This window comes from Sus scrofa, chromosome 4, assembly GCF_054392235.1.
Source record: "Sus scrofa isolate SSC_HxYL_T2T_F1_AM1 chromosome 4, Sscrofa_HxYL_maternal_Yorkshire_Landrace_v2.0, whole genome shotgun sequence".
Taxonomy (NCBI): Eukaryota; Metazoa; Chordata; class Mammalia; order Artiodactyla; family Suidae; genus Sus; species Sus scrofa.
The window spans coordinates 87,553,732-87,577,153 of record NC_139386.1 but is presented as its reverse complement, the minus strand read 5'-3'; the positions used below and the strand labels follow the sequence as shown (position 1 = coordinate 87,577,153).

Genomic DNA, 23,422 nt, shown 5'->3' with positions numbered 1-23,422 from the left:
ACCCACCTATTTAAAAGCAATGATAGGGAGTTCCCGTAGTGGCGCAGTGGTTAACGAATCCGACTAGGAACCATGAGGTTGCGGGTTCGGTCCCTGCCCTTGCTCAGTGGGTTAACGATCCGGCGTTGCCGTGAGCTGTGGTGTAGGTTGCAGATGCGGCTCGGATCCCGCGGTGCTGTGGCTCTGGCGTAGGCCGGTGGCTACAGCTCCGATTCAACCCCTAGCCTGGGAACCTCCATATGCCGCGGGAGCGGCCCAAGAAATAGCAACAACAACAACAACAACAACAACAACAAGACAAAAAGACAAAAAAAAAAATTTAAATTAAAAAAAAAATAAAAGCAATGATAGGAAGTTCTCTTTGTGGCTCAGTGGCTAGCATCCATAAGGATGTGGGTTTGATCACTGGCCTTGCTCAGTGGGTTAAGGATCTGGCATTACCACAAGCCATGGTGTAGGTTGCAGATACAGCTCGGATCCAATGTTGCTTTGGCTGTGGTATACAAAAAAAAAAAAAAAAAAAAAAAAAAAAAAGTGACAAACCCAGGGAACAGCTAGAGGTTAAATATGAAGATGTTAAAAAAGGATATCAAAAAAGGACATCAAGGAGTTCCCATTGTGGCACAGTGGAAATGAATCTGACTAGGAACCGTAAGGTTTCGGGTTTGATCCCTGGCCTTGCTCAGTAGGTTAAGGATCTGGCATTACTGTGAACTGTGACGTAGGTTGCAGACGCAGCTCAGATCTGGTGTTGCTGTGGCTGTAGTGTAGGCTGGCAGCTATAGCTCTGATTAGACCCCTAGCCTGGGAACCTCCATATGCCATGAGTGCGGTCCTGAAAAAAAAAAAAAAAAAAAGAATGTGTTTGAGCCTATGTGACTATCAGGCTAAAGCAAGCAGCTATAGGAAGGGGTTAACATAGCTTAAAAACAGGGCAACCACAAATCAAACCAAACAGTACATAAAGAAGAGGACACAAGCATAAAATAAAAGGAAATCATCCAACCAGAAATAAGGAACAAAGGAGAAACAGAATCAACTGGAAAACAAGGTTTAAAATGGCAATAAATACATATTTATCAGTAATTATGTTAAATGTCAATGGACTGAATTCTCCAATCAAAAGACATAGAGTGGCAGACTGAATTAAAAAAAAAGCACCTACAATATGCTGCCTACAGGAGACTCACCTTAGGGTAAAGGACACATATGATAAAAGGATCCATTCAGAAGAGGATATTACACTCTTCAATATATATGCCCCTAATAAATGAGCACCCAGATAAATACAACAAATACTAACAGACATAAAAGAAGAAATTGATAGGAGTACAATGATAGTAGGAGACTTCAACACCCCACTCACATCAATGGATTGATCCTCTAGACAAAAATTCAATAAGGCTGAAGTTCCCATGGTGGCTCAGTGGTAAAGAACACAACTAGTATCCAGGAGAATGCAGATTCAATCCTGGGCCTTGCTCAGTGGATTAAGGATCCAGTTCCATGAGCTGTGGTGTAGGTCAAGGACATGGCTTGGATCCCACATTGCTGTGGCTGTGGTGGTGACTGGCAGCCACAGCTCCTGTTCAACCCCTAGGCTGGGAACTTCCATATGCCACAGGTGTGGCCCTAAACAAAAGACAGAAGAAAAAGAAAAAAAATAAAAAAGGCAACAGAGATCCCAAATGACACTATAGGAGAGTTACACTTAATTGAAAATCAGAATGTACATTCTTTTCAAGTGCATGTGGAACATTCTCAAGGATTAACCACATACTGGGGCACAAAAATAACCTCAACAAATTTAAGAGTATAGAAATTATTTCAAGTGTCTTCTCTGACCACAATGGCATGAAACTAGAAATCAACCTCAGGAAAAGAAATGAGAAAAAACTGACTACATGGATACTAAACAACATGCCACTAAAAAACCAATGTGTCAACAAGGAAATCAAAAGGGAAATTAAAAAATACCTTGAGACAAATGATAATGAAAACACAGCCATTCAGAATCTATAGAATGCCACAAAAGCAGTTCTTAGAAGAAGGCTCATAGTGATACAGCTCTTCCTCAAAACAGAAGAAAAATCTCAAATCAACAACTTAACCTACTACCTAAAATAATTAGAAAAAAAAAGAACAAACAAAACTTTAAAGTCAGTAGAAGCAAAGAAATCATAAAGATCAGAGAGCAAATCAAGAAAACAGAGATTCAAAAAACTACAGATAAAAAAAATTAATAAAACCAAGAGAGGGTAAACAAAATTGACAATCCTTTGTCCAGACTCACCAAGAAGAGAAGAGAAAGAACTCAAACAAAATAAGAAATGAAAAAGAAGAAATCTCAACAGATACTGCAAAAATAAAAAAACTGTAAGAGAATACTATGAACAATTACACACCAAAAAATTTAACAACTTAGAAGAAATGGACAACTTTCTAGAGACATATAGCCTGCCAAAACTGAATCAAGAAGAAATAGTTCAATTGAACAGACCAATCACTAGAAATGAAATTGAATATGTAATAAAAACACTCCCTACAACAGAAGTCCCAGAACAGATGGCTTCACGGGTGAATTCTACCAAACATACGAAAAAGAACTTATGCCCATTCTTCTTAAACTTTTCCAAAAGGTTGAAAAATAATCCCAAAGACATTTTATGAGGCCACCACCACCCTACTCTGAAAACCAGACAGAGATACTACCATAAAAGAAAACTATAAAAATATCTTTGATGAATATAGATGCAAAAATTCTCAACAAAATTTTAGCCAAGCGAATCCAACAGCATATAAAAAAGATCATACACCACGACCAAGTGAGATTCATCCCAAGGTCGCAAGGATGGTTCAACATATGCAAATCAATCAATGTCATACACCATATTAACAAAAGAAAATTCATCCCAATAGATGCAGAAAAGGCAGCTGACAAATCCAACATCCATTCATGATAAAAATTCTTGGGTATAGAGGGAACATACATTAATACAATAAAAGCCATTTATGACAATCTCAAAGTCAAAATAATACTCAACAGAGAAAAGTTGAAAGCCTTTCTGCTAAAATCTGGAAAAGGACAAGGATCCCCCCTCTCCCTACTTTAGTCAACATAATATTGGAAGTCTTAGCCACAGTAATCAGAAAAACAAAAGAAGATAAATGGATTAAAATGTGGTACATATACACAATGGAATACTACTTAGCCATAAAAAGAACAAAATAATGCCATTTGCAGCAACATGGATGGAACTAGAGACTCTCATACTAAGTGAAGTAAGTCAGAGAAAGACAAATACCATATGATGTCACTTATATCTGGAAACTAATATATGGTACAAATGAACCTGTCTACAGAAAAGAAACAAACTCATGGACACGAGACTTGTGGTTGCCAAGTGGGAGGGAGAGGGAGTGGGATGGACTGGGAGTTCAGGGTTAGTAGATGCAGACTATTGCATTTGGAGTGGACAAGCAAGGAGATCCTACAGCTTAGCCCAGGGAACTATATCTCATTACTTGTGATGGAACGTGATGGAGGATAATGTGAGAAAAAGAATGCATATATATGTATAACTTGATCAGTTTTCTCCACAGCAGAAATTGACAGAACATTGTAAATCAAGTATAATAAAAATAAAATATACATAAAATTTTGGCTTTAGTTTGTGAAAGTCATTTTGGGGACTAAATGGTACTGGTTACACAAGACACACAATCACCTTCAGAATGCTCCACAATGGCTGTATCAGAAGGAAACAGATGTTTGCCCTTCATAAGTATAGTATGACACAATGGATACGTCCCTTTCCAAATAATTATGTATAGCTTAAGGATATTTAAATCACAATTTTAAAAAATATTTCTCTTCAGGGGAGTTTCTGTCATCACATAAGTGAAACAAATCTGACTAGGAACCATGAGGTTGTGGGTTTGATCCCTGGCCTCTCTCAGTGTGTTAAGGATCCAGCATTGCCATGAGCTGTGGTGTAGGTCACAGATGCGGCTCAGATCTGACATTGCTGGAGCTGTGGCATAGGCTGGCAGCTACAGCTCTGATTCAATCCCTAACCTGGGAACCTACATATGCCATGTGTATGGCCTTAAAAAGACAAAAATTTTTTTTCTCTTCAATTATTTATTTATTTATTTGTCTTTTTGCCTTTTCTAGGGCCACTCTCATGGCATATGGAGATTCCCAGGCTAGGGGTCTAATTGGAGCTGTAGCCACTGGCCTATGCCAGAGCCACAGCAACAAGGGATCCGAGCCACATCTATGACCCACACCACAGCTCACGTCAATGTTGGATCCTTAACCCACTGTGTAAGGCCAGGGATCGAACCCGCTACCTCATGGTTCTTAGTCGGATTCATTAACCACTGCGCCATGACGGGAACTCCTCTCTTCAATTATTAAAGCAGATGTATAATGCATGTTTAATAGGCCACAAACAGGTTTTTTTGGGTTAGCCTAAAGTTCAGATTAAATTATGTATAGATCATGTCAATGATGCATTCTTTTTGAAACTGAATTTAAGTGATCTAATTCAAATTCATCACTACACTAGAGAATCTCATACTGAGTGAAATGAGCCAGAAAGACAAAGACAAATACCATATGATATCACTTATAACTGGAATCTAATATCCAGCACAAATGAACATCTCCTCAGAAAAGAAAATCATGGACTTGGAGAAGAGACTTGTGGCTGCCTGATGGGAGGGGGAGGGAGTGGGAGGGATTGGGAGCTTGGGCTTATCAGACACAACTTAGAATAGATTTACAAGGAGATCCTGCTGAATAGCATTGAGAACTTTGTCTAGATACTCATGTTGCAACAGAAGAAAGGGTGGGGGGAAAATGTAATTGTAATGTATACATGTAAGGATAACCTGACCCCCTTGCTGTACAGTGGGAAAATAAAAAAATTATAAAAATAAATAAATAAATAAATTATGTATAGATCAGAATTACTTCTTGTGAACACTTCTATCATTTCCCCCTTTGGATTGCAAATCTTTCAATAGAAAGCTCTGATGATCAAAATATGTGTCCCTTGATGCCAGGGTGGTTGCTGCCTACCCTTGGCCCATCATGTCCCTCTGTGCTAGGTCTACTTAATTTGTGTGTGTGTGTGTATGTGTATGTACACACATACATTAGTTTGGGAAAACTAATCAAGCTTAGAGGCATATTAGCGGAATAACATTTTAGAGGCTATACATTTTATCAGTTATACTAAACTGTTACACACCGTATATGTGCTTTTAGCAATAGATTTAAAGCAAGCAGTGTTACACAGTAGTTGTTCTCCAACAACTTCACTAGAGACTTCTCTATCCTGAACACTGGGGGCAACAGTGCAGTTAGAAGTAAAACACTAAATTTCAGTGTTATAGGGAGATAAAAATTTTTTTAAGTTAAATTAAATTAGTAGAAAAGGTCTTACAGGCCTGGTCCAGATTTGGGGGTCAGCTGCCTACCACTGTTTTCATCTTTTTCTCATCCCATTTTGGATGTCAGTCTTTTCTATAGACCAGTCCAATGTAGAGGCCCTTCTTAAGTGTAAGATATGAATTCAAGCATTCATTTCCTTCAGTTCTTCTGTGTTCTTAAGACCATCTGGGAATAGCACTTAAGGATCCAAGCATTGCCACTGTTGTGGCATGGGTTTGATTCTGGCCCAGTAACTTTTGCATGCTGCAGGTGCAGCCAAAAACCTAACAAAATAAAACAAAAAAAAAGAATATCTGATAGGTGTCCTTTTTTTTTGGACTTTTCAGGGCCACACCCTCGGCATATGTTGGTTCCCAGGCTAGGGGTCCAATCAGGCCTGTAGCTGCCGGCCTATGTCACAGCCACAGGGATGCGGGATCCGAGCCGTGTCTGCAACCTACACCATAGCTCACAGAAATGCCGGATCCTTAACTCACTGAGCGAGGCCAGGGATCAAACCCACCACCTCATGGTCCCTAGTCAGATTTGTTTCCACTGCACCATGACAGGAACTCCTGATAGGTGTCCTTTTGACAAAACTTCTATTAATCTGTTTCATCATTTGCACTTGGTGAAATTCCCCACTGTAGTTTGTAAGGTAAGACCTGCTATCACATCCATCCAAAGTATATATTTTGGGATTGGGGCAATGAATACTTCAATTTTGTGGGCGTGGGGGGTAACTACTTGATTTGTAACATCAAAGATATCCTCTTTTGAAGTTCCCGTAGTGGCTCAGTGGTTAATGAACCCAACTGGTAAGCATGAGGTTTCGGATTCAATCCCTGGCCTCGCTCAGTGAGTTAAGGACCCAGAGTTGCTGTGAGCTGTGGTGTAGGTTGCAAATGTGGCTCAGATCCAGCATTGCTATGGCTGTGACACAGGCTGGCAGCTACAGCTCTGATTTGACTCCTAGCCTGGGAACCTCCATATGCCGCAGGTGTGCCACTAAAAAGACAAAAAAAAAAAAAGAAAAAGAAAAGAAAAGATATCCTTTTTGCTTTTCTTTGGCCATGCCTATGCATGTGGAAGTTCCTGAGCCAGGGACCGAACTAACCCCACAGCAGTTGGCCTGAGCCATTGCAATGACAATGCCAGATTCTTAACCTCCTGTGCCACAAAAGAACTCCTATCCTTTTTTCCCTTATCATTCCACCCCCGTACCTGTCAATGACCGAGAGTGAGCCACAGAGCCAGTTGACATTTCTCTCCCTGGTGTCCACCAGAGCTAAAACAAGTTTTCTAATTTTTAGGGACCAATAAATACTTAATTCTATGTAAGGCCTCCAATTCCCTGAAACCCGCACTACTGTGCCCCATGACTTTCCCCTGAAACCTGCATTTCTGTGGCCTGGGACCTTCTGGGACATTGGCCATATCCCTAATGTAGGGGTCCTGGGGGCTGACACATTCCTTCCACCTCCAACAGGAGGGCCTCTTCCTATGGAGCAGTGGAAGGAGTGTCTTGAGTCTCTTATTTTGGTTAACTATTGTTCAGGCTTTAGCGTCTGCCATAGCCCCAGTGATGCAGCATTGGGCTGCTTATTATCTTGGTTATAGGGGTCTCCGTTACTACTAGGTTCTGCCATATCTGCTTTCTAGTTACTCAGGTGAGTCTCCAGAAGGGACGAGGAGGAACCTTATTTCCTTCTCCTGAGTCTTGTGGATGGATGGCTCCAAATCCCCAGCACTGTGTCTTTTCCATTTCTTCCAACTTTGCAGTGGCTTGCACGACCTGAGCAACTGCATGCCTGACTAAGGGACTCAGGATGGAAACTAGAGTCCCATATCATTGTCCAGGAGCAGACTAGAGGATTATGCTCTCCATGCCTATTGTAAATAATTCACTGCCTGGGCCCTGATAGTGCTGGGTTTATACAGCGTGTTCCATGCCTAGTTCTCTTACATCCCGTAGTTTTCTACAGTTTGCCAACAGAGAGGAGGAGTAGGTACTTCATTGGGTCAGGTGATGTGGCAGATGGCCATTACCCCAGAGATCAGGAGAATCCCTTTTGTTTATACTCTGCCCGAGGGCCGTCTTTGACATCTCCTGACCAGTTATGATAACGCCTTCCCCACTGACATCTCAGATACAGAGCAACCAAGACACAACTGCTTCCCTCCCCTTTTGTCCAAATTTGTCACCAAGTTCAACTAGTCAGCCCAGTGTAGTATCTCTGTGGCCAGACTACCCTACTCTGGAGGAGGGGCAGATTGTCATCTACACCCTGTGGTCTAGGCTAACCTGATTTGTATTTGGTGGTCACCACAGGGCCAGCCACTGGCCTCAATGAGACAGGCACTTCTGTGACTTCATCCCAACCTTCTTCAGTAGGGTCCTATACTTTGGGGTCCCAATCTGTATGGGCCACGACCATCTGGACTCTTATTCGGGGAAGCAGCCTCCCTTTTATCTGTGCCACTCAGTGGGCTGATATCTCTAACTTCCCATCTTCTTCCCTCAATTTGGCCACTAATGTGTCTGTAGTTTTGGTTTGTGCCAGCCTACCATTTCTCGCCCTCCTCTAGATGCATAATAGCAGCCGTGGCTGCTAGTTCAGCATCGGAGGCCTTTCGTAACACAGCAAACGATGGCAGCTAGAGCCACTGCCTTACTGCCTGCTTTTCTCCACCATAATGGAGGCCAATAGCTCCAATAGGGGTGTTGTGAGTTCTCAGTACTCCCTTGGTGGCCCCTATTCATCAAGGACAGCCAGCATAGGGTCCCACATGCTAGCGACAGCCACTCTGGGATTTCCCCTGCAACTTTCCCTTCCCTGTCTTTATTTCCTAACATCTCAGAGCTCACAAGAGTTTCCTGGGTCTCCTGGCTGGTTCAACAATTGTTGGGCTGCACCCTGCAGGCCTGCAAGTTTTGCAGTGGCCAAAGCTTGTGATGGAAGAAAGAGCCTGGAGGCACAGACAGAGACAACAATGGTTTATGAGAGGGGAGCTTACATGTCTCCGAAGCAAGGCCCTGGAGCAACATCCCAACGTGGATTGTGGGCGGTGGGTGGTGGATGGTGGGCAGCAGTCCTTATTTCCAGGGGAGAGAGATGTTACGGTTATAGGGGGAATTGACTTCAGGTTGGCTCACTGATTACCAGGGAAACGAGGGGAGGAGCCAGTCCTTCATAGCCCCCTAGTTTATCCCTTAGACAAACTAGCTGGGTGGAGCCAGGCAGCAGGATCCTTACAATTCTAGTTGGGGCGGAGGAAGGGGGAAGGGAGCAGGTGGGCAGTTACTGATTAGGCTCTACAATTGAGACGGAAGTCAGTCAGTTGAGTAGGGTGTGAGGCAGAGACTGGGAGCAGGGGATGTGCTGAGAGCAAAAGAACAGCCGTCTTGAGTGGCCTCATCATACAGCAGATTCCCCCTGACACACATTTTGCCTGGGTATTCAAAATTTTTATTATGAAGAATTCCACACATGCAGAAAAGAAGAAAGAATAGTAAAAATCAATCTCCACGTCCCCATCCTGAATAATCACTTCATCCATCCCTTTTTTCATTTCCCTCTATTCTGAATTATTTGAAAACAAATCTCCAAATCATATCAGTTCACCCCAGTTTTTTGGCGTGCATCTTTTTAAAATGTTGATGTTTTCTTACATAACTATAATATCACATTCAATGGAAACATTTTAAAAAGCCACATTTAAACAAACAGTTCCCTGATTTCATCTAATACCCCATTCATACTCAAATTTCCTTTTTCCAAATGGTTTCTTCCAATCAGGTTACAAACACGGTTCCAGTAAAGACACCTTGCCTATTGCCTATTTTAAAAACAAAAATGGGGCCATGGAACTCTGCAGTTTGCTTTCTCCCCTTGGCATCGTATCAGAGAAGCTTCTCTGTGAGTGCAGAAAGAACTGGGTCATTATTACTAACACCTGCAGGTCCTTCTCGCCCAGATATGTAAGCAGATAGGGTGGGGGGTCCCCAGAGAAAAAGAACAGGCATGGTTTTCTGGACATAAGAGAAGCCATTTTGGCTGAAGCCATTGTGTGATCTAAGCCTGGCTGCAATGTCTTCCCTTGAACAGGTTTCAGTAATTAATGATCTTAAGAGAACACAGGAATGCAGAAGCAGAGAAAACGGAGTCAAACAATAGTCCAGTGATAAAGCAAAGTCCCAATTCTTCCACAAGGGATATACATAATAATTTATCTTTGAGCTCTGCAGGAACAAAAGCTGCCATCCAGGTGGATTAGAGAATGATGCTGCTGACCCTCCTGACTTCAGTCAACTAAAGCTTGTACTCGGTCAACCTTTGCCCCAATTCTATCCTGAATTCTCTGCTCAAGCCCTTTCATGAAAATGCATGTACCCCTAGCTTAAAAACTTCCCCAGTTTTGCTGTTTGGAGAGACACTATTTTGGGAAAGATCCTCAGTGCCCTGACTTTCTGCAAGTAATAATAAATCCTTCCTTCTCCTGATCTTTGGCTTGGTTATGTCTAGTGGCTCAATACCCGCCAACAAGTGAACACAGTTTTGGAGTAATAGACGGGACATACAGTTACAAATTGTTTCTGGAGATTTAGATTGTTTACAGCTGTCTTGTTTTTCTTTTTATTTCTTTGTTTTGTTTTGTTGTTGTTGTTGGGGTTTTCTTTGTCTTTTTAGGGCTGCACCCATGGCATATGAAAATCCCCAGGCTAGGTGGGGGTCAAATCGGAGCTTCAGCTGCCAGCCACAGCCACGGCAACATGGGATCAAAGCTGCATCTACTACCTATGCCACAGCCACGGCAACGGCAACAGCAGATCTGAGCCAAGGTCTTTGACTTACGCCACAGCTCAGGGCAATGCCAGATCCTGAACCCACTGAGCGAGGCCAGAGATCGAACCCACATTCTCGTGGATACTAGTTGGGTTCATTACTGCTGAGCCACGATGGGAACTCCCCAGTTGTCTTCTTTTTTTCCTGTCACAAGTGGTACTTGTCCTTTGTCCATATGAACTATTAAAGGGGGGAAAAAGCCAAATGCAAATCACTCACAGCCTTGGAAAAGCAGCTCAGGATGAGAGACAAGTCCTCCTGGACTTTGGCAATGGGACCTAAGTCGAGGCTGATGAGGGCGGAGATCAAGCTCCCCTCCCCTCCTCCCCAACAGCTGGCAGAAGCTGCTCTCACGTGGACTGAGTCAGAAAGGAAACAATTGGGGGGAAGGCAGGAGGGAACTCTAGACCCTCCAGGAGACCTGGCTGTGTTTACAAGGAGGAAGCACAAATCTTTCAAGCACGGAGAGTCCCAGGGGAACTGTTGCTTCCAGCGTCCGTTTCCTCCTGCAAACAGGATGTTAAACTATTGTCCCTTCTTGGCTCAGGGTTTGGATTTGATTGTCTGTCCATTCCTTCACAGTGGACTTGGTGGATCCGACTTTTCTTGTTCCAGGATATAAGGAAGGTCTGGGATTTTTTTTTAAATCTCCCGACACCTGGGAAGAGGAAGTCTGACATATTTAATATTCTCACATTTGCTTTCGAGCCCCGCCTTCCAGCATTTTGTGGCTAGCACGTTTGTGGTTACTTTGCCCTTTGGGGCATTAGGTAATTTCAGGCATGTGGACCTGAACCCCTGCTCTGCTATGGCCGCAGGGGACAGAGCAAAGCTCAAGCTGGCTTTCTTAAGGCTTGAGGTTTCCTTTCCCCTGACAAGGACTCTGCAGAGACTGGGTTCTGAATCTAGATTCATTCTTGGTTCTTTCTCTGGCTTTGAATAGTTTTTGGAGAGGGGGGGGGGTTGCTGTTGATTGATTGATTATCTTTTTAGGGCCTCAGGTGGGGCATATGGAAGTTTCCAGGCTAAGGGTTGAATTGGAGATGCAGCTGCCAGCCTACACCACAGCCACAGTCACAAGGGATCTGGGCTGCACCTGTGACCTACACCACAGCTCGAGGCAAAGCTGGATCATTAACCCGCTGAGAGAGGCCAGGGATTCAATCCTTATAGATACTAATTGGGTTAAGAACCAATAGTGGCCAGCTGAGCCACAGTGGGAACTCCCTGTTTGTTTTAAAGTACAGTTTCTTTCAACTAGATAACAGAAACATAAAATCTATACTTATTTTGTAAAGAACATCTTAAAATGTACAATAGACTCAGAGCACTATGGATCATTTTGCAAAACCCTATCCTTGCTCTTGCTGGCCCAGCAGAACCCCAGAGGCTTTGTTTATAACATGTCTGGATGCTCTTAGTTGAGTAAAAGCCCTGTGTTTTCTTGCTGTTGTTTTGTTTTTTTAACATGAAAGCCGTTCCTAAAGAAAGTGGGTCTGGCAGAGGGGAAATGGCTCTGAAAAGCTTTTTCAAAGATCTTGGTTCCAAGGAATGTGAAACATCTGTGGAGCACAGGGGTACTGGCAGCCAGCAAGTGCCACCCTGCTCTGTGTCCTTTAGCTGAGGCAGCTAAACCAAGCTCAAGGTTAAAGGATGTGAACCAGCACTGCATCATCGGGGAGCAGCACACTGCTGAGGGTGTAGCATGAATCCGCTGACACAGGACAACTCAGGACACGCTGGGCTCTCAGACAGGAGGCTGAGCTCATGATTTAATGTGGGCTAATAGAGGTTGAGCAAGAGAGAACAAAGCTCAGGGGAGAAAAGTGAGGTAAACTTAAGAAGAGAGCTAGCACTTGGCTGGAAATAACTCCTTCCACGTCCTCTCTCAAAAATACCATAAGAGTGGGAGTTCCCACTGTGGCGCAGTGGTAACCAACACGACTAGTATCCGTGAGGATGTGGGTTCCATCCCTGGTCTCAAAGGATCCACGCCTGCCATGAGCTGTGGTGTAGGTCACAGACATGGCTTGAATCTGGTGCAGCTGTGGTTGTGGCACAGGTCAGCTGCTGCAGTTCCGATTTGACCCCTAGGCTGGGAACTTCCATGTGCCACAGATATGGCCATTGAAAAAAAAAGTATATAAAAACACCATAAGAGAAAGTAAAAGATCTGGGTTCACTGTAAATTTTCTGTCTTATTCAATTAATTTCAAGCTTTTAGACTATGACTCTTCCAGGTTCACCCTTCAGGGCTCCTCCTCCCTGTCAGGCAGCAGGCATTAAAGTCATTGCAAGATGCAATCTGTTCCTGTGGAGGCAAAGGCCCAGTCAAGCAACCTAGCCACTGCGTGACTGGAGAATTAGACTGTCATCTCATCTGTTATTAAGCACTAGTTTGGTACCCTGGTATCACATTCACTGGAAAAACACATAATATGTAATGCATAAGAGGTTTAGCCTAACCGGCCTGATACATTTTCTCCTATGTATTAATAATCCCCCTCTGAACCAAGCTGGTATTATTCTCTGCCATAGAAATGTTCCAGCTCAACCTTCAGTGGTTCTGTTTTGGCATGTTAAGGTCAATGTTCTTATTGCACTGTTCTCTATCATAGCTGCTGGCCACATGTGACCATTAATTTAATTACAATAAAATTTAAAATTCAGGGAGTTCCTGTTGGTTGTGGCTCAGCAGGTTATGAACCTGACTAGTATCTATGAGGATGCAAGTTCGATTCCGGTCTCACTTAGTGGGCTAAGGATTCCACGTTGCCGTGAGCTGTGGTGGAGGTTGCAGATGTGGCTCAGGTCCAGCTTTGCTATGGCTGTGGTGTAGGCCAGCAGCCGCAGTTCTGATTTGACCCCTAGCCTGGGAACTTCTATATGCCATAGGTGTGGCCCTAATAAGCAAATAAACAAACAAACAATAAATAAATAAATTCAAATCTTCAGTAGCACTAACCACATTTCAAGCACTCAGTAGCAACAAGTGGCATTGGGCATTCAAAGACAGACTATTTCCTTTATCACAGAAAATTCTACTGGACAGCAATTGTGTAGACCATAATGGAGTTGTCAAAATTTTGGATAGTTGTGCTGTGTTACACACACACATGCTCACACAGTTTCCCCACAACCCTTTTTTCTCTTGCTATGGATATGTGTGTGTGTGTCGGGGAGACACGCCTCACAGTGGTGGTCCCAGTGGCTGCCACTCTGGTGGACAGGTGGTCCCTCTGACACTGTCTCAGTCAACATTTATTGCCTACTGTGTCCCCCATACTGAGGGCACGTAGGCTACAACTGTGAACTAGACAGAGCAAACTGATGGCTTTCTAATACTTGACCCTATGCCAAGTGTAGCCCCAAGGGATACAAAGACAAGGGAGATGGAATCCCTGCTGTTGACGAACCCAGAGAGGAGACAGCCCCACACAACAGCTCCTGGTAGTCCTGTGAGAGCTGCTCTAAGGAGGAAGGAAAGTGGCTGGGGAATAACAAGGATGGACTGATGAACCCAACTCAGGGGCAGAGGCATTGGGAAGCAAGATGGGAGAAACCCGAAAGACTTTGTAGAGCCCATTCCAGTTGGAGGGACCGCCTCAAAGTTTCAGGATGGGTGTGAGTGAGGCCCATATGATTGCAGCATTGGATTTGGTGGAGAGCCAGACCTTGAACGCCTTTCATTCCAGGGGAAGAAATCCGGATGCTTCCAGAAGGCAAAGAGGATTTTAAGTGGAGGCGTAACAAATGCCGGCTTGTTTTTTAAAAGCAAGCTTAACCTGCCCGTTGGTGGAGGATGGAAACCTGAAATTGAGAGGCCAGTGAATTATGTGGCTATTGCAGAGCTCGCTCAGAGATGTCAGAACTGGATTTTCAACAGTGGTGGGAACAGAGACGAGGAGGGAGAATCTGAGAAGTATCAGGAAGAAAGTTAAAGGGCGCTGGAAAAATATGACTGGCTGGGGAATTAAAGAGAGAAGAATCATGATGACCAATGACTGCTACCATCAACAGAGAGGGCAAACTTGGCCATGAGTAGGTGATTCTGGGTGGAGGTGGGGTCAGGAAAGGAATGGAAAGTGAATATAATAGTCCTTCAGCAAGTAATGAGAACCATGCAAGTGCTTGAAAGTTCTCGGTCCTTAGTTTATGGGGCCTTTCTCTAGGTATCTGTTCCTTTTGAACATCCTCCTTAAAAATCCAACATCGAATTTCAATATCTACCTCCTTTGATATCTTTCAAGTCAGAGCTCTTCTATCTCCACTGCCCCTTCTTTATTGCACAACATCCATTCCAAGCTTGCAAGAGCAACCATCTCCCAGCCTTCATATTGGCCATATTTGCTTCATATTCGCTTCTAATCCATTCTCCACAAAGAGAGTGGCCTTTCTAAAACGGAAATGTGGTCCCATGCACTTCCGCAGTAAAGCCATTCAGTGACTCCTCTACTGCTGGCAGGATATGGCATTAACTCCTAAACTGCCTGGCCCACGTGACCTTTAGTGATCAGATCCTACCGGTCTCCTACATCATCACTCACACGCCTCCCTCACTCAGTAGAGCTCTGTCCAGACAAAGTGGAAGCACCAGGCTCTCCATGGCCTCCAAACTTCTCCAGCACTGAATACCAGGTCCCCACATGGAAAGTCTTCACCTGGCTACATCCTATTTCCTCTTCCAGGAAACTTTCTAGAATCTTCTAAAGCCATGTTAGGGTGCATGCCTCTACATTTGCTCTCTGGCAAACCCTGTGCAGTGTCCTTCATAGCTCTGCATTTTAATTGCCTGTTTGTTCCCTCAGCAGAATTCTGAGTGCTTTACCTAAATTATCTCACACCAACTTTATAAGGAGAATACTATCATCACCCCCACCTTATGAACAAGGGAACTGAGACACAAAAAGTTTCAATAACTTGCCTGGGGACACAAAGCTAGTTTCTGTATGGAGAACCAATTCAGTGAGGCCCCAGGTCCACGTCTGTGTAAAGGAAGAACAGTGCTGCCTGCCATTCCAGTTCTACAAGGATCAAGCCATTAGCCACTGTAGTTGCCTGAGGGGAATTAAGGTTGCAGGAAAACAGGAAGCATTCTGTGCTTTGGATACTGGCCCCTACATAGTTAAGAAACATCTATGGAAAAATGTCAAAGACCCCAGATTCTTGCATCTTCCCATAAAAAGAAAAGCACTAACATAATTAATTTGAGATGTCTGTTCTTTGAGATTAGCAAGAACAGACTATGTGAGGGTCTTTTTGTTTTTTGTTTTTTTCCCAAGCAAAAAAAAAAGGATCATATACATCCTAGCTCCTCCCTTACCTCTTTGGACAGTTTCTCAGAGCTATCTGAGAGGTTGTTTCCTATGATATAGTCCTCAGTAAGACACCAAAGAAACTCAATGCACAGCTCTTAGGTTGTGCATGTTTTGGATGATTGGGTTTTTTTAATGGATATCTGTAATCACTGGATCACTAGGCAGACCGTTTCTTATTGTTGTAACTCTAGTGCAGAACCTGGCTAGTACAGTTGATGATAAGTAATTTTTGTTGATCTCCATGAGGGCCCATATAATTTACTCATTCAACAAATATTAGTCTCCCGCTTCTGAGAGTGCCTGTAAGAATTAACTTGAGATGATCAAATGAAAACGTGCTTTAATTCATTAATCTGCACTTCTTGAGTACTTACTATATGTCCGGGCATTGTGTATAGCGCTGGGGAGAAGGAATGAAGACAGAATCTCTGCTCCCTAGAAGTTCACAGATTAAAAAAAAAAAAAAGAAAGAAAGAAGAAAATGGGGGGGAGGCAAGAGAGAGAGAATCATCACTTCTCCATTACTCTCTTTTCCTGAAAGTTTGTGAATTATCTACCTTCTCCTAAAAAAAAAATTCTAGCCCAAATCTACTTTCTCAAGTGATGTTCCTGAGAACCTTTTGCTGGAAGCTTCCTGGAGGTAATGTGGGGAGCTACCGTGGAAGCTGACAGGGTTCTAAGTGTTCAGTGCTTAGGCTGTGAATCTGAAGACAAAAGCTTGGAGCTTGACCAGAAACTGCTCTTTGGGCCACAGCCATAGCAAAGAGCCAGTGCTGCCATCTGCTGGCTACAGTGAAGATGGACACCCACCTAGCCCACTGGTAGGAGGTGGTAATGCCAGCTGGATAGGGAGGGATGGGAGCCTGTCACAACCTGTTTGGAAGTGAGGAACCTGATGAAAAGGTCACATAACTGCTAGGTGGCGTAGTCACAGCCAGAAACCAAGTTGAGGATTCCTGCAAAGCCTGCTGCCCGCTCCCCTGGATTCAGACACATGGAATGTTAAATCTCTAAATTGTAGTTTGGTCTTTTCCTACTTCTTCCTCTGTGATCAGGTTCTCTGATCAGTCTTTGGGAAATCACCTCACTGCACTTTCAGGAACAGCCTGACTTCCCGTCTACCTCCTCCAGTCTTTGCTTTGGCTTGGTCAGAAGTCAATAAAATAATGTGAACATTTTGAAGTTTTGGAGGATGAAGGATTGTGGGCACACCCCAGCCCCCAGCTTCTCACTGGAGGACTTCATCTGGAAGGGGCTGGTGACGTAAATGGAAGATTCTGCCCAGGAGGGAGTGTGAGCTGGGGGTTGGGAGGACAGCACTTCGCTTCCTGGACAGCACAGCCTCTGTTGCGAGGATGCGTGGCCTCCATCTTCTATAAGCTCCATGTCAAACACCTCTCTGCTAGAGGCCAAGCATTGCTCACACTCGTCTAAGTCTTCAGAGATGTCTGGGTTTGTGTCTGCTACTCTCTCCAAGGGGCTGTTTGCTGTGTATAAGCCTCTCTTCTACTTGCAGTGAAATATGGCCTAAATGAGGTTTACTTGTGTGTCTATCTTCTCTACTGGACCTATGAACTTACCAAGACTGTCTGTGTTTCTGAATCTCTGGTACTTAATCAATGCCTGATACATAGGGATTAGTCCAAAAAAATGTTAGTTGGATGAGTAAATAAGTGAATGAATAAGATGAATGATACACAAAATAATAAAGGCAATTAGAAAGCAAGGAATTTTTATGCAGCACATGGGACAAGTAGCAACTTGCAGAATACCAGCTTTCCTTTTTTTGGGGGGATGGGGGGCTGTACCCATGGAGGTTCCCAGGCTAGGAGTCGAATTGGAGTTACAGCTGCCAGCCTACGCCACAACCAGAGCAACACAGGATTGAAACCGCAACCTCATGGTTACTAGTGGGATTCATTTCAGTTGCGCCACAACAGGCTTGGGATGCAAGATTTGAAGGGGACAATATTTATGTAAAGTTTAATACTGATGTGTTTGTTTAAAATCAGTCATTTGTCTTAATGACTTTTTTTTTTTTAACGTGTATGGCACGTTATGATTTTCAACATCTTTCTCCTTTACTATCTTACGTGATACTCACACCCACATAGGGAGGTCAGATGATGAGCCCCGGGAATACGCTTGTGGCAGAGCTCATGTTAGAACCTACTGCTCTGCTCTCCTAGCCTGCTGTCCTTCCCACATGCCAGGCAGGGCCCAGGCATCTGTGGCTACATTGAGATTATTCACCATGCCTGGTGGAACTCAGTTATATTATCAGGAAGAAAAACACAGCTTTGCCTTTTGTAGAAGGACAATGGAATTCTGGCCTGTGAAAGGAATGCCCACGTAGGGCACTGCCTATGGAAACCACAACGAGAATTTGGGGGAGGTTCCCAGGCTAGGGGTTAAATCTGAGCTGTAGCTGCCAGCCTAAGCCACAGCCACAGCAACATGGGATCCAAGCCTTGTCTGCAACCTACACCACAGCTCACAACAATGCCGGATCCTTTTCTTTTTTTGGTCTTCAAGGCTGTAACCGGGGCACATGGAGGTTCCTAGGCTAGGGGTCTAATCGGAGCTATAGCTGCCGGCCTATGCCACAGCCAAGCAATGCAGGATCCAAGCAGCATCTTCAACCTACACAGCTCACGGTAATGCCGGATCCTTAACCCATTGAGCGAGGCCAGGGATCGAACCTGCATCCTCATGGATACTAGTTGGGTTCATTAACCAGTGAGCCACGATGGGAACTCCTGAGGTGTGCTTTAAAGTGGACATGTCAATGTCCATCAGAAGAACCTCCTTCCAGAAATGAAAGGTGACAAGAGTCAGCAGATGGAAATCCTGGAGCACCTGCTTGAGGAGGCCACGTGGGTCCATGAAGTGAGCGAATGTGAGGGAGCTGCAGAGATGCAAGGATGGGCTGAATCTGCACGTGGTCCTTGTGTGCCCTCAGGCACAAACTGCCTATCAGATCTGTTCTGTCTGCTAAGAAAGAGACAGTGACCACAGGTGGCTGTGGGGCAGCTTTTCCAACATCTGGGAAATGAAGTTGAGTGCTATTACTTTGCTAAATATAGACATATATAAACTCTAACTATGTCAAAGGTACCCACATAAATGCTAGTATTTCCATTTCAAATAATTTATTTGCACAGTATTTGATACATGTGGTTAGCAGGGACTGGGAGGCTGCCCTTAGGCATGACAAAGAGCAGCCTTTTCAAATCTTGCCCTTTACAAACCTTGATGAGAATTTACTATTTGTAATCCTGGGCTACATTTAAAAGATGGAATGACTAGACATTTAAAAATCACCAATTTCAATTTAATAGATTAAGTAGAAGTGTATTTGTCACAACATGTATCACTTTGATTTAAAAATTTTCCATCTGATATAATTTTGCTGGGGCTAAAAATAGACAGGCTAAGCTAAAACAACTTGAGAAGCCAAGGGAATCCTTGAAAAGCTGGAAGAAAGGAAGGTATGACACTGCCGACCTTTTCTGACCCCCCCAAACAGAGGAGAAACCAGCAGGTCTTATTCCATGTCTGCAACAGAAGGGAGTGTGTAGGAAGCTGGAGGGTGATGGCAGAAGAGAAAGGCTAATAATGGATAATCACAAAAGAGTGAGCGTTACTAAAATATTTGTTGTCTTTCAGGAAATGTTAGAAAGGATTGTCCAGGATATTAACTCTCATCAGGAATTTGTTTCTTTGAACATCCTGCATGTTTACCTTGCCTGATACAACCTTTTCCCATGATGGGAGATTCAGGATTGTTTGAAGCCATTGGTCTTCTGTAAACTCAGAGCTTGAGTACCACCATTCCTATGAGGCGACAAAGAGGACAAAGATTCATCAGTGCTTCTCAGCTTGTGTGGTCCAGAGTCATCCAATACCAGAAAGGTCAAATGTCCTTGAGCTTTTAGAACGAGGCCAACCCACAAACAATGAGTTTTGCTGTCCCGACTAGGACACTGGCACATAACTCTTTTTTTTTTTTTTTTGCTTTTTAGGGCCACACTGGTGGTGTATGGAGGTTCCCAGGCCATGGGTCCAATCAGAGCTACAGTTGCCAGCCTATACCATAGCCGCACCAATGCCAGATCCAAACTGAGCCTGTGACCTATACCACAGCTCACTGCAACACTGGATCCTTAACCCACTGAGCAAAGCCAGGGATTGAACCTTCATCCTCATGGATCCTAGTTGGGTTCGTTAACTGTTGAGCCATGACGGGAACTCCTGGCACGTAATTATTAATAATCATGTAGATGTGTACATTCATTCACTTATTCAACAAATACTGAGAAAAAGGTACTATGCTAGGGGCTAAGTAGTTTTTGCTTCTTGAGAGTTCATGTTCTTGGGGGAGGCAGGACATGCATATGAATGTAACACAAAGTGCAAAGTGGTGAGGGTCACAAGAATGCAGAGATCTTGCCAAAGGAGTTTTGGAGGAGGGGGAGATCCCATGAGAACCCAAAGGGGAAGAAGTGCAAATACCTAAGCTATGGACATGTCACCCCTTTCAGTAAGAGTCCAGAACTGCCTCTGATGGCAGTGGGCTTCTGGGGCTCCTTTGCATCCCCTGAGAGCACCCGCTTCCCCAGCTTGCTAGCAGACAGTACGTACTTTGCTCATATTCATCCAGCATTTCTCCAGCACATTCCCTTGTGTCTCACAGAGCTGTAAGGCTGTGTTCAGGAAGAGGTCGCAGTTCTGCCCATCTCCAATTAGTATACAGACATAGGCCATCAGGTGGTAGAGCCTTGGGTAGAAGACAGGCCCAGTGGTATTTTGAGCAATCAAACTCTCCAAGTTCTAAGAAAAGGAAATATATCAGAATCAGAAAGGGGTCCTTGACTGCCATGATTTTTCCTTCTCAGATAATTTGGTATCATTTCAAGGATAGAAGCAATCAAGTGAAAAAGCATATGTAAATTGGTACAACCACCATGGAAAACAGTATGGACATTCCTCAGAAAGCTAAATATAGAACTACCATATGATCCAGCAATCTCACTCCTGGGCATATATCTGAAGAAAGTTTTTGTTCAAAAACATACATAAAGGGAGTTCCTGTTTCGGCTCAGTGGTAACAACTAGTATCCATGAGGACACAGGTTCAATCTCTGGCCTTGCTCAGTGGGTTAAGGATCTGGTGTTGTGAGCTATTGTATAGATTGCAGATATGGCTCAGATCTCACATTGCTGTTGGCGGAGGCCGGCAGCTGCAGCTCTAACTCAACCTCTAGCCTGAGGACTTCCATATGCCATGGGTGTGGCCCTAAAAAGACAAAAAAAAAAAAAAAGAAAAGAAAAAAAGATACATGCACCCCCCTATGTTCACTGCAGCACTATTCACAAAAGCCAAGACATGGAAACAACTTAAATGTCCATCAACAGATGAATGGATTAAGAAAATGTGGTACATATACACAATGGAATATTAGCCATAAAAAAGAACAAAATAATGCCATTTGCAGCAACATAGATGCAACTAGAAATTCCCATACCAAGTGAAGTAGTCAGAAAGAGAAAGACAAAAACTAGAGTTCCCGTTGTGGCTGAGCAGTAACAAACCAAACTAGTATCAATGAGGAAAGTGGGTTTGATCCCTGGCCTTGCTAAGTGGGTTAAGGATCCATGTTGCTGTGAGCTGTGGTGTAGGTCATAGACATGGCTTGGATCCCACATTGCTGTAGCTGTGGTGTAGGCTAGCAGCTGCAGTTCTAATTCAACCCCTAACCTAGGAACGTCCATATGCTGTGGGTAGGGCCCCTAAAAAGCCAAAAAAAAAAAAAAAAAAAAGAAAGAAAGGAAAGAAAGAAAAGAAAAACAAACACCATGTGCCATCACTTATATGTGGAATCTAAAATATGGCACAAATGAACCTCTCTGCAGAACTGAAACAGACCCACGGACATGGAGAGCAGACTTGTAGTTGCCAAGAGGGAAGTGGGTGGGAGTGGGATGGGCAGGAAGTTTGGGGTTAGTAGATGCAAACTATTATATTTAAAACGGATAAGCAATGGGGTCCTGCTGTATAGCTCAGGGAACTATATCCAATCATTAGTGATAGAACATAATAGAAGATAATATGAGAAAAAGAGTGGATACAGATATATGTATAACACTTTGCTGTATAGCAGAAATTGACAGAACATTGTAAATAACTATAATTTTAAATTTAAAAGAAGAAAAAGCATATTACAGAGACATGCTGGTAAGTAGTGGAGATTAGATGATAAATGTCAGATAGAGCAGCCCCAGTGGCCTACCCAGACCAAGAATGTGATATGGATGGGCTCACTAACCTTTCTTGGCAACCACTTTAAAAATGAAACCAAGTCCCTATGAAACTAAGTTCTCCTGCCACGTTTATGATTAACCTATTGAAAACTTCATTCTCTTGCTTGTCCTGCCCCCAGTTCCCCTCAGGACTGAAGAGTATCAAAGGGCGCGGGGGGGGGGGGTACTGAAATCAAGCAGGAATGTATAAAAGTCCTTCTGTATCCCCCATTTCTTTTTTTGTCTTTTTAGGGCCACATCTGTAGCATATGGAGGTTCCCAGGCTAGGGGTCGAATCAGAGATACAGCTGCCACCCTACAACACAGCCACAGCAATGCAGGATCCGAGCTGCGTCTGCGACCAACACCACAGCTCACAGCAATGCCTAACCCATCTCATGGTTCCTAGTCGGTTTCATTTCCACTGCGCCAGAACGGAAACTCCTCCCCCATTTCTTGTTTGCAGAAAAAGGCTTTGGTCTCCAAGGCCTTCCCTCAGTTCCAAAGAGCAGACTTTGTTACTAATTAGGGAAGTGAGAGAATGAAGAATAACAGTCAAGAAAAAATAGTTCAGCGATAAAACAGTCATACTTCCTCCTCAAGGGATATACATAATCTGACACATACTTTGAGTGGTTCTGCAGAAATTAAGACCCCACCCCCACCTAGGTGGAGGATGGTGACTACATGCTGACCACAAGATGTAGACCCTAGAAGGTTGATGATTAGGATTTCTGAAACATCACCCTGTTACCTCACCACCAATCAATCAGAAGAAAGTCAAACTCCCTGCCACCCTCACCCCAAATGTTGCCTTAAAAAACCCTTCCCTGAAAGCCATGGGGGAGTTTGGATCTTTTGAACATAAGCTGCCTATTCTCCTTCCTGGGCCCTACAATAAATGCTGTACTTTCCTTCACCACTACCCAGTGTCAGTAAACTGGCTTTGCTGTGTAAGCTGACCCAAGTTCGGTTCAGAAACCAAAAAACCCAAACTTTTTTTAATTAGTATAGTTGATTTACAATGTTCTGCCAATTTCTGCTGTACAGTAAAGTGAACCAGTTATACATATATATATATATATATATATATATATATATACATTCCTTTTCTCACATTATCCTCCATCCTAAACAATCACAAGTGATTGGATATAGTTCCCTGGTCTATACAGCAGGATCCCATTGCCCATCCACACCAAATGCAACAGTCTGCATCTACTAATCCCTGACTCACAATCCATCCCACTCCCTCCCCCTCCTTCCAGCACACACAAGTGTGTCCTCCATGTCTGTGATCTGTTTCTGTTTTGTAGATACATCGTTTGTGCCATATTTTAGATTCCATGTATAAGTGATATCATATGGTGTCTGTCTTTGTCTTTCTGACTTACTTCACTCATATGACAGTCTCTAGTTCCATCCATGTTGCTGAAAATGGCATTATTTTGTTCTTTTCTAAGGCTGAGTACTATTTCATTGTATATATGTACCACATATTCTTAATCCAT

The 23,422-nt window shown here is 43.6% G+C and overlaps 1 protein-coding gene and 1 non-coding gene across 25 annotated transcripts in view; one reads left to right on the top strand and one right to left on the bottom strand.

Moving 5' to 3' along the window:
* The first annotated feature begins 4,507 nt into the window (after positions 1-4,507).
* LOC146403917 (small nucleolar RNA SNORD70) lies at positions 4,508-4,584 on the top strand. Its single transcript, XR_014845029.1, has one exon. It is a non-coding gene; the product is annotated as a small nucleolar RNA SNORD70 (small nucleolar RNA).
* Positions 4,585-18,920: 14,336 nt separating this feature from the next.
* ADCY10 (adenylate cyclase 10) overlaps positions 18,921-23,422 on the bottom strand; it is a 105,196-nt gene continuing 100,694 nt past the window's right edge. For 23 of the 24 annotated variants that reach the window (XR_014842760.1, XR_014842759.1, XR_014842761.1 and 20 more), the window contains 2 exons: positions 20,253-20,441; positions 18,921-19,445 (listed from right to left, as the gene is read on the bottom strand). Coding sequence is in view for 21 of the 24 variants with exons in the window: in XM_085020493.1 (XP_084876619.1) it covers positions 19,284-19,445; positions 20,253-20,441 (351 nt within the window). In the remaining 3 variants the exon portion in view is untranslated. 24 annotated transcript variants of the gene reach the window in all.